Genomic DNA, 12500 nt, shown 5'->3' on the forward strand with positions numbered 1-12500 from the left:
ACAGAATACTTTTGGCCTGTGTAAAAGTTTTCACTGTGTTTCTATGTGTGTCATAACACAATGTAAAAATACATATTCCAGAAACGTTTTACACCACATCTATGTTAACGTACCACTGCAGTGATAAATGTGAAATTTATGTTTTAACTGAAAGTCCCCACAAACACCCAGTGACCAGCAGATAATTATTTCAACTGACAATTTGTAAAAATTTCAAAGTTTTAAGTCTCCAAACTGGTTACAGTTGAAACGTAAAACTAGGCTGACACAATGAAGAGAAAAGTGGAGGGACTCAATTCTGTTCATCTTTTACTCTCTCTCTCTCTCTCTCTCTCAAACACACACACACACACGCACGCACAGGCAAGCATCGCTGAGTCTGACACATCACTTGATGTGAAATAAATAGATTTATATACATGAGGCCAAGGAAGCAACAAGGCTGCATTACATAAGTGTAAATTAAAAAAAAAAATCAGATAGGGGGGATATAATTAAAATGTAGCCCTTTTATGTGACATAAATAATCATTATTGTGTGTACATGTGTTTATGACAGTGGACTCCAGCAATGAATAACTAGTCATGATGTCATGCAGACTGCTCTATTCTTTAGAATATTACACAGCTCTGTTGACATTGCATTAGCAGGTGGCACAGTCAGTTTTTCCAAGTTTCTCTCTTGTGCTACAAATATATCCTAACAGACACTGTGCAAAAAAAAAAAAATAGCTTTAAAAACATAACAAATTCATTTCTAATGTTGTAAAATTCACCACACCATTAAATTAGAGATTTCTTTGTCTGACTGTCATCCTAAAAGAGGGAGAAAACAATGAAACTGTTAGGCTAATCATAACCTAACCTTCCACAGATAGAAAGGTATCACAGATCATTGAACAGATTATTGAGTGTGGTGTAGTTCTAATGTCCACATCAGAGCTCAAAGGGTTTGATACACGCTACTCTACAAAAATATGTAGTATGCAGCTCAGTACAGCCCAGTAAAGAATAGTGCAATATATGGATGACTTGGCAGCAACAAATTCAAAGAAAGAAACAGTTGTGCTGTATCTGCACATAATACTTCCATTAAAAAAGGTCCTCATAGAAATGTCAACTACTAGCATGAAGAAAACAGAAGTGGCTGAAAACAGAAGAAAGATAACCCCAATTTACATCGAAAGAATTTGGTGGAGACCCAAACAACTGAGGAGACTATTTCTATGATGCATGTGCTGCGATTCTTAGTGTCTAGTTTTTCTCTTTCAGATGGTACACATGAACTGGTTTGGGATGATGCACTGGAGTCTGACAGAGGCCTGTTTCTGGATAAGGGTCAGTCATGAGAAAGGCAGTGTTGAACAATAACATTCAAACTGTGCTTTGTTAGGAAACTGAAAAAAACCCCCAAATTTTTCACAAAAAATGTCACAACATAAAGCATCATTTTTACCCCAATGGGTCCTACTGACTGAAGAGGAAAAAAACCCCCTTTATTTCAGCAGGTGTTTTTCAAACCTACTTGAATAAATAAGGAGTTCAAAGAATGTACGGAGAACTGCACCTATTGCAAAGCGTGAAATAACCTGTTGTACTACGCTGACTGACTCTGAGGGCTGAGAGTGAGACATGTAACAGCGGATTTAAGAGATTTATAACAGATGGATTTAAGAGATCTAAAGCCTTTGACCTTCCAGAAACTCTCCTGACACAATGTTGTTTTTTTTTCAGTTTGACATTTCCTTCATTAGGTCAGTAACTTCAGGGACTAAGAAGTTGAATGAATGATGAACAACCTCATACTGTCTGTTATTGACGAAAAAAATGCAAGAGAATAAAAATGACAGCTCTTCTTCTTTTTTTTCATCATTTTCCTTTTGTAATGATACAAACTCTTTCATCAGTCTGGAGAACGCAGAGTTGAATTTTCAAGTTTAAACTACCTGATGTCTACTCTGAGAGACAAAAAAAATGACAATGAAATAGACTGAAGGACAAGTGGCCTCTATAAGAGTTCATGATTTTTTTATCCAACAATAGATTTTGTATTTTCTCTGGGTAGATGTAGGCTTATGCCTTACAGACATGTCTGTCAAACTGAGGTTATGTTTTTTTTTTTTAAGCAAGAGACACAATCATTGCTATTGTGTTAGATAGCAGGATCGTTTGAGGGTGTTCCCAAAAACAGCTTATAATGTTAAGCTCATGTGAGGTTTAAGTGGAAGTATAGAAGTTCCCCCTACAGGGCCCCCGTAATTCAGCCTCATTCATCCAGCTGCTAATTTCATAACTTCTAAACTTCCTCCAGAGTCCTCCAGGCTGTTCGTTTTGCATGCATAGAGAGTGAGAGCGTGCATGATGCAAATAAACGGGGGGAAGTCGTCAGGCTCCAACAGAAACCTGGATTGAGCAGCACCGCCACTACAGGCTACTCCACACTGCTGGAAGTCAGCTCCATCACCAAAGCAAGGGTTTCTTTTTTTTGCTTTGCTTTTGTTCTGTTATGGTTCAGTGGGAATAAATAGCCCTGGTCCAAAGAGTCTGCTCAGCTTCACAGGCCATTCTCTCTCTCTCTCTCTCTCTCTTTCTCTCTGCGAAGGCCCAAAACTCCGACCACCCGGACTGACACAGGAGTGGACGAAGGTGGGCCAATGTGCAGTGCTGAGGAAGGTACAGTGGTAAAAACCAGCAGACGTGTCCTCAAAGTCTCTCACTGGGTTGGGTAGGGGGGGTAATGTGAGGGGTGCTGACGTCGAGTAGAGCACAGGTCTGTGTCAGCTCCTGAGAGCTGAGAGCTGCCATACATCTCACCTAAAACGACAAGAGCAGAAGTGTTATAAAGGTGGTGTCAGCAGACGACTGGTCCGCACGCTGACCGCACTTTTTGTTCAGCTGTGAGATGATTTACCATTAGCAGACTCCATTCCTCCTGATGATCCAGTGATGTGGTGCCAGAAGGCACTTCGAGGCAAGATAGCTGTGGGAGTGCAGGGGTATGAGCCGGCCTCTGAACTCTTTGACAAGAGCTGAGATGGTGAGAGAGAGAGACAGAGAGAGAGAGAGAGAGAGAGAGAGAGAGAGAGAGAGAGAAAGACAGGGGGAGACCAGAGACAGAGAAAGACAGTTAGAGCAGTTTAAAGAGCCAATAAGTGTCTCCTAATTCAACAGAATGTGTTTAAATGAAGCTGTTAATTGAAGTATCAGAGAAATAACACGGAGGGAAAGAACAAGCTGATGGTGTTGTCTCAGGCTTGTACAGTCCAGATGAAGTGTGAAACCATCTGAGAGTATACAACAGTTACCCTACTGTTCTTCTCCATCTCCATGAGCACTCTTTTGTGCTGCTCGGCAATAGCCAGTGTGGAAGAGTGGACTCTCTGGTAGATCTGCTCCCCTTCACGGGTCTGAAAGGTGTACAGGCCCTCTCCACTGTCACACATCCTATTCAACACACAGGGAAAACTGTTTAACATACACACACACATGCACACACACACACACACACACACACACACACACTCACACACTCACACACACGCACACACACACACACATGCACGCGTGCACACACACACACACACGCATGCACACACACACGCGCGCGCGTGCGCACACACACACACACACACACACACTTCCAACAAAATACACAGTCAATTTGCTTTAGTTCCAAGTTCAGTGAAATTGTATGACAGACTCTCACCAAAGGGAGAGAGTAAAAGATAGCTGGAACTGATGTACTGTAACCACATGTCTTGTTCATTCATAATGAGAAAGGGAATTCAGTCAAGCATGTAATTATTTTCTGTATGTTTCAAGTAAAGCCTGCCTTTGTGTCATCAAAAATGTCTGGTTTACGCTATTGGTTTTTCAATGCCCCCCTGGATTACATGAATAGTGGGAATGAAACACTGAGCTGCTATACACCTTGTATGAACAACTTCTTTTATTTTTTTCAATGGACAAATATATTCATCGTTCATTTATTGTATCATCATTGTTTCAATACATACATGCATTTTATCATGAGTAAAGTGCTGTTAGTTTCAAGGGTATAACAAACAATAACTACCTTGGTAAACAAGATTATGTTCACATACAGTGATCTGATCAGCTATGACAAAGACATACTTCAATATGTTCAATATGCAATGTAACTGTCCACCAGGTGGCAGTGTTGCACAGCATTTAGCACTTCTCATCGGTGCCTTATCTTTGTCCTTTCAGGGGCACCCTGTAGATGTGACAAATCCTTGTTCATTATTTGATCAAAGCTCTGAACAAGATAAGAACACCTCATTCTCTATTGATTTTCTCTTATCTATTCAATCAATCTCTTTGTGAGGTTAGCTCACTTCTGTCAATGTCAATGTCTCCTCCAGCAAGACATCCAGGACTGACTCAGACACATCTTTAACCTTCTTAAACTCCATCGCCTCAGAAGAACTCCAACAGTCATTTCTCCAAAAGTCAGATACAAACCATCATCATCTCCATTTCTGGCACAAGTACTTTTGCTATCATTTCATTTGCTCTTGCTGTACTGCAATACCTGATCTGACGTACAATAGAGTGAGATAATCTAAAATCTTTTAGACTACAGCATATGTCTGTCATTAAGTTTTGCCCCCTACCCATAAACATCTTTCTGTTTACCAGCGCACTGTATATTCATTAATTCCAGTTCTGGCACTCTTGGTTTCCATGGCTACACAGAAAATTCTACAGTGTTAAATTTACTCTGAGAGAGTTCATTTTAACACTATGCTGGTGTTTATTTTGTCCCAATCTTTGCAGTGTTAATTTAGCACTTCCTAAAGTGTTAATTATACAACTCAGATGCAGTGTCACAATAACTCTATACACAGTTAAAAATGAACTCTGCTTAACACCAGAAAGTGTTATCTTCTTCCTACACTGGTCTCATAACTCTGTAGTATGAGTTGAATCTCCAGCACTTCTCAATGACACCAACTCTACTTTGCAATTGATCCCTTTAGTGTTAAATCATGTTTTTACAGTGTCAATTCAACTTTATATTTAACACTTTTGCTTAACACCAGAGAATCAACACTGAGAATTTTGCTGTGTACCTTTGCTCCAGCATCTTACCTTCCAGCCTCAAAGGTGAAGCGTGTGGCATCTCGTCCATAGCGGCGCAATGAGCAGAGGGGCCACGTAACTAGTTTTGTGCGTGGATTGTTGATGTCCCATAGATAGATGTTCTCGTGCGTGATTTGCATCATGCACTCTCCATAGATGTCCAGGTTAGGGCAGGGCAGCAGGAAAACGTTAAAACGTTCTGTCAGACCAAACCAAACCAAACCACAACAAACAAGTTAGTCACACCTTTGAAATGTATGGTTCACCCAGGAAATGTTTATTTGCAAAGTTAATGGTTGTGTGCTGTCCTGCACACATCTGGCACAGCAGAAGTCTGATCATGTCTGAATATGAAAAGCAGTTTGTCTAAGAGCAGGAAGAGTCTGAGGCTATAAGGACATTGTCTCATTTTGTTAGATGGGGCTGTGAAATAATTACACAAATGTACAATAAGTAGTCCCTTGAGGCCTTAATACTGTCAGGGCTCAGTGAGATTGTTGTGAATGATGCATAGAAAAATCTAAAAAATGTGGTGATACGTTCTTGATAACAAGAGCCACAGTCTGACCAGAGAGCAGGAGAAACTTAGGGCCACTAATTCAGAGTCAGCCAGGAGCAGTAGCGTTCTGTAGATCCCAGAGCTAAAACGGGGACGCCAGGCTTAATTACCTGTGTGTTCACACTGAACTCCTGCTGCCAGGAGGTCAGGCTCTCCCAGACTGATGTCATTCATCCGAGTCCCCAGACACTCCACTGACAGCGTCTTAAACCACTCCTCAGCTTCCAGCTCTGGGTTCCCATGTGGGGCAAAAAGAAAAAGAAAAGAAAAGGAAAAAAAAAAAAGCAGGACTAAAAAATGTCAGCAAACACTCTGAGAACTTGTCTCCTTAAACTGGAAACTTCAGGGGTTCTTGGCTAAATAAATATTCAATTTAATTCAATTTATTGGTACAGCGTGTTTTCAGTAGGCCTTCTTAAAAAGCTGCAAAAAGCCACAGTATAGAATGCTGGACTGAGGGTAGAGTGAATGAGCCTGAAGAGAAAGCTGGCAAAGAAAAACTCTCCCCTCTGCTACAATAGAAAGAAAACCTGGGAAATTATAAGATTTATTATTCAGGCACATCTCATTGGTATGTAAATGTATTTTTACTTTGTCATCTACCTACCTCAATACGCTCACAATTATCTTGGTCATATCAACAGAGGACTAATAACGTGTGCTTCCAGGCAGGCACAGCAGCAGTGCTAGGGTCTTGTTTTGTCATAATGAGATGACAGGTATTAACAAACAAAACCAAAACAAAACGCCATAAAAGTGCACCCACAGATGCTCCTCCACATGCTACTGAGTTCACTGTACGTGCCATAATCTCCCCCCAAACAAAACAAAAAAAACCACAGGAGGTGCAGATGTCGGACCTGATTCACAGGTGAAAGTGCGCGAGGTGTCATCTGTGAAAACAATGGCCACGGCCTGGCGCTTGGTGTCCCGCGGAAGTCTCGTCACATTCTTCACATTACTGATCTCTGTCACCTGTGGTTACAGAGAAAGAGAACAACACGTCCTCATAATTAGTGACACACTCAGAGGCAGCTCGGCAGAGAAACGAAATACAGGACAATGAGAAATACCGCTTCAGTCTCTTCTGCTAGAGGACTGTGTTGTTATAAGTAAAAGGCTAATCTATAACTTGGTGGTCCAGTGAAGCAGGTTGTGACAATGTAATTACATCTTTAACCACCCTCTATTGTATGCATCTGTTGAATATATCTTGAATGTGAAATAATTGTTATATATTTGAATGTTAGAACAATACAGACAACACACAGGAAAAGACAGGTTATAGTGGGGTATCAGCTGTAATGACAATGACAAATCCTCGCCTAAAAACAAATTTACCGAAAACAAACAACTCCATGTTTTCCCAAAAAGCATCGTGCTATACACTACAATACCTATACAAACACACTGAAGTCTTTCGATGAGATGTTAAATCTAAAACGATGATATACTTTCTGTGCTGGAGGACAGGGCATACCTTTGGACTGGCTCTGATGTAAGCGGACTTTTCATCAGGGTACTTTTCCAGCCTTCGTGGTCCTTTACTGGATGACTTCTTAAACACCAGCCAACACCGGCGATAGATCTGAAATACCGGACAGTTCTGCTACACTAAAACATTCAAAGCAGTGGCAATATCACTGATGTTGTCACAATGATCACGTCAATGATTGCTTACCATGTTATCAATTAGCAGTTATCGCTACACACATTGAAAAAGATGTAGCGGCAGTAGATGAGGCTAAAAACACAGCAAAAAGTTTTGAAAAATGAGTTACTGTTATCGTCATCTTTTTTGGAAGAGAGGCAGAGCTATCCCTGGCTGCCAAAGAACATCGCTTTTTATATCCTAGGAGGTGCTCCTCATTCATTTAATTTCTAATATCATTGAATATTTTACAACAAGAGTAAAAGCACGAGACACTATCAGAATATACTCACACCATTTGAAACGCATTAGATTAAAAGTCACTTTAAGTTAAGGTTCAATAAAAGTAACCACATAATGGGCTTCAACGGTTCCCTGCCTTTGAAACAACTGAGTATGTGAACCTAGTGACAGGAAATCCAAAAACGGTACAAAGAACTCCTTAATTATGCATCATACACAGTGTCAATGGGCAGAAATGAGGACACCAGCTGACATGCTGGACTAATGTGACAGCATTCAAATATGAAATGACACTCTCTTGCATGGGTGCACATTTACACACTCCCTCATACAGAAAAAGAAGTTCAAACTCAACCTTGTCTCTCATTATCTCTATCAGACAAAAAAAAAAAAAGTCTGTGCTTTGAGATGTCATCCAAAAGCATGATTTCCAGGATAACCTCAATCTAAGGCACCTCGAAGTAGGTCCAAACAACTGCCACATTACCTTATTCTAATCTATGATATATACTGTTCAGTTTTCTAGCATGAGCAATCTGTACCCGGAGACAAGCCAGCGAATCACACAGTACTGCCAGCATGTGTTTTGTCACTGTTAATTTAGGGTACAGGTGAGAAGACATAATAAAACAAATGTAAGACAAAATGTTCCGAGGGGCCACGATGAGGAAACACAGAAGAAAGGATGATAGAAATATTACACATATAATACATCAACCTCAGAAAGTAACACAATGTCTTTCATAAATATTCTACTATGGAGCATAAACAAAACTATTTGTGACAGCAGTGTATTGGTGAAAAATAGTCTTTTCATATCATTTACATAAGACTCCTTCCATAAAATTAACTCAAAGAATTTGGCTCAAAGCTACCAGTTTAGTGACTGATTTACCCACACACTACACAAACACTTGTAGGTATAGACAAAGAACCACATGCCTCAGGCCTAATTTTCCTCACCTCACTGTTGTCTATGCATGAGAGAGTTTTTAGACATTTTGCATTTAACCTCTACTGATGGCATTTCACATCCAATGAAAGTATCACACATACTGGGGAGGTATGAGAAAAAAGCTGTCTATGTGGCCTTGAGCTGAATTATGAAGGTTTTCCTGTTTTATATTGTCTGTTTTATAACCTGTATTGCTTGTCATCATCTATTTGCCATATAAACAGATTTCATTGAAAAGACATCATGCCCAACATTCTCCTTTTTGCATTTTTGTAATTCATTGATTTTGGGAAATATTTTACATTCAGGCAGGAAAATAAAAGGATGAAAAAATACTATACCTCACTGAACAGCTCCAAAAATGTTACAGCACAGATGTTGTGGGTGGAATTGGAGAGGATTTATATGGCATAAAAATACTGCGCTGTTGGCAAGCTTTTGATGTTACATCTACTTTAGAGACCATTGTGTAGCTCATGAGAACAGCAGTTTGTTTGCGAACAACAAAATTATCAATTATGGTTAGAATGCGAGTTAATACTTAACAGTAAACAAAATCAGCATTTCCACTGGTGTCCAGGACTATTAATGGTGTTGTTATTCAGGAAAAAAGGCCTGTTTTCTCCTATCATTTAAGCATGGTGTCACTTTGAAGAGCACTCTATTTTTCACAGTAAACTACTCACCTATATCTAATAACAACATGAATGAGATAAATCCATACAAAAAATGTGTGCATGAAAACACAGACAGACAGACACACACACACATACACACACACACACACACACACACACCATGTTAAGATACCCCACTGTCTCTGTTTGTATTCCATATCCAGACTGACAGTTCATTGCATACTCTTCTCTCTGGTCTGTTATCTATGTAGTTACACTAATCTTCTTCCCTTAGGATGCTGTTACTGCAGCTGAGTGTGGGCCAGTCAGATTTAGGTGAAGGGTTCACATGCTGACAAAAATAAGTTTGGCCTCAAACAGCAGTGATCATTTGTATAAGGGAAAAGGCCTATGACCAAGGAAGAGAGGGTCTAACCACAATAACTACAGCAATGACAACAAGGTAATACCCTGCACAGGAGCAGAGGTGGAGACAGAGAGAAGAGGAGAGGAGGAGAAAACAGGGGATAAGGAGTGGATAAGAAGACAACGGGTAGTCCTTAAGAACAAAGAATGAAGGGTAGAGAGATTATGGTTGAAAAGAAAGAACTACTGAAGAAATAAAGAGGGGTCTAAAGTGACAGAGAGATAAGGGTGGCTTCAGGACAAGGCAGATTGGCGTCAATATGCTGGATTCTAAGCAAAGCTAACTTGCTAAACAAGCAAGGCAGAGTCTGGTACTCAGTATGAATGTATTTTTCTCTCTTTCAGGTTTTCAATTCTCCCTTTGGGCTTGACTGAACTCTGTTTGGCTTCTTGAAATGGTCTTGGAATAAATCTATTACAGAAAGAGCACTCAGCAGGCTTAAAGCCCTCCTAAGGCAAAACTATACAACAATCATTTACTGTCAATCCAGATCAAATCCACGACGCCTCCATCCTAAGTGCATGAAATCCTTTGGGGATGAATAAAAGGGGCCGACTGTTCGTTCATTGTGCACATTGGTCTGAAGCTGGGGCAACATGCACAAACCAGTCAGATCATAGAAAATCATTACCCTATACGCTACATCACTTGAAGTCAGTGAGCTCTTTGCTTTTCCGTCCTTAATCCTCCCAGTCCCTATTTTCCCATATGCTTCCGTATCCGTTCGATCCGGCACGTCTCACTTTAATTGTGTGCCATCTGACATTCCTTCTCCTTGCTCTTATGAAGCCAGTCAAGAAGCCAGTATGAGGAGCAATTAAGGCTGCTTTTCTGCTGTGCCACAATGGTTAGTGATACACAGACTGTCAACGAGCGGTGAATGCCAAACAGCCTCTGATGAGCCTGATTGGGGTTCTGTGGTCTCTAAGTGGACACCATCAGCAGACAGAGAGGGAGGAAAAGATAGTTAGAGTTATACTGGGCAGCTAATTAGCCTCCCAAGGGGAATGTGAGTTGCTGGGTTAAGAGGTGAAGGAAGGGAAAGGGAGAAAGAATGGAAAATTTAGGGGAATAAGAGAGAGATGGGATTGCGTTTATAGCTACACCAAAGACATCTTAACCTATGTGACATCGGTGCTTTATGATTGGTGAAGGCCAGCTGGACTGGGAGCAAGAGCAGAATCCACACTGAAAGTCTGAATCTAGATAGATTCCTGTCATTCATAGGTCAACTGTTCTGTTCTAATACATAACTCACAGAGGAACACCGAGGTCATTACTTTACACAATAAAAGCTTCTAAATCTGGTGAGTCCTCTCTCAGCAACAATTTTCAAACTGCTATCACACGTTTCAAAGTTTCATTACTGTAAAAGGATACTATATGTCATTACTAAGAAAGCTGTGGTCTTACAGGGATATGTTTTCTCTGGAAGTCCACTTTTCTGATCAGGTAGCTTGGTTTATGGAGAGAAGACTTTGTTATAGGTCTCACAGAAATGTACAAGCACCCTATCGGTCTGCATGGCCAGCAGATCAGAGGGAAAAACAGCAGTACAGATATAGGCTGCATTAAAGGCACATAAGCAGGGATTTATGATATTGTTCACTTTATGCACAACAGCATAACACTGAACAGCAGGGAAAATTGACTTATGGTGAGGCAAGTCATTTGTTTAACAACGGAGATGAAGTCAGCACAACTGAGAATACAGAGGGTACAGATTGACAAAGATGAGACACAGAGAGAGGTGGAGAAAAAGAATGTGTGTTGTGTGTGTGTGTGTGTGTGTGTGTGTGGTGTGAGTGTGTGTGTGTGTGAGAGAGAAAGAGAGAGAGCAAGGCAGAGAGAGGAACAGTGGGGTACGAGCTTAGCTCAGTTAATTCACCACTGCCCCCTAGAGAAGCATGTGTCACAACCCTCCCAAGCTGCCATGGTAACTACAATCCAGCTGACTAATCAGTTCTGCCATCGACCGTATGTACACATGCAAGGCAGACAAGGGAAACTGACAAGACACCACACAGCTCATTGTGCAGTGGCTTTGATCATAGCAGAGCTTCATGCCTGTTAGAGTACTCCTCTCCCTGCACCTTCACCGCTCATTATTCATCCTCTTCCTCACTCATTCCTAACTTTTTCACTCAGTCTCTAACTGAAACTTTTTAAAACCCTACATAAGTTTTGTTTCCTCCTATATAAGAATCACTCTCCCCATAGTCACAAAATGAATAGCTATGTAATAGTAAGAAAACTCCCCAAATAATTCCTTATTCTAATTTCAAATAATTGCATGACACTTATCCATTCATATTGCTCAAGTACAAAGATTTTTTTATAAAGGGATGTAATGCATGTGAAAACATGAAATGAAGGGTTAATGACTAGTATTGAAAAACTAGTATTTCATAATCTGTGAAGAGGGAAAAAAACTGCTTTGGGATATTTCTCCTTTGTGAATCTCTGTAAGTTAAACTACTGTATCATGTTTCTTAATTACAATCCCATCAGCTGCAGGATACTGTAAGATACTGTCAGTTATCACAAGACAGGATACCAGAAAATGAAGACACATCACCAACTGAACTCAACGGCAGCTGGAATGAGTAACAGTTATCTGATTTCAGTAAACAAACAGAAAATGATCCAAACCGCTTTCCACACTCACCCCCAGTTTTCTGCTCCGCATTCGAACATAACCCTGCTTGACGATGTCGTTGAAGTTGGAGGCCATCTCTGTGGAACCTGGGGTCTGCTGGAGCTGATCAAGGTTACCATCCAGGCCTTCTCTTCAGCAGAGCACCAATCCAACCAGTACCACTTTCCTTATCTCACTCCTTCTGTTTTTGATTCTCAGCTAGAAGGTTCCCCTTTTACAAACTTCTTTGTTCACTTTCCCTCTTGACAACCAAGTCGTCACTTCAGTTCCATCACCGCTCTCTT

The 12500-nt window shown here is 40.6% G+C and overlaps 1 protein-coding gene across 1 annotated transcript; it reads right to left on the reverse strand.

The window, feature by feature from the left end:
• Positions 1–2712: 2712 nt before the first annotated feature.
• dok4 (docking protein 4) lies at positions 2713–12291 on the reverse strand. The gene is made up of 8 exons (XM_030765138.1): positions 12226–12291; positions 7145–7252; positions 6525–6639; positions 5775–5894; positions 5115–5304; positions 3305–3443; positions 2911–3028; positions 2713–2813 (listed from the first exon to the last, which is right to left on the reverse strand). The coding sequence occupies exons 1-8, from the start codon at positions 12289–12291 to the stop codon at positions 2713–2715; spliced, it is 957 nt and encodes a 318-aa protein (XP_030620998.1).
• Between the last annotated feature and the right edge of the window lie 209 nt (positions 12292–12500).

This window comes from Chanos chanos, chromosome 2 (assembly GCF_902362185.1).
Source record: "Chanos chanos chromosome 2, fChaCha1.1, whole genome shotgun sequence".
In the NCBI taxonomy this organism is placed as follows: Eukaryota; Metazoa; Chordata; class Actinopteri; order Gonorynchiformes; family Chanidae; genus Chanos; species Chanos chanos.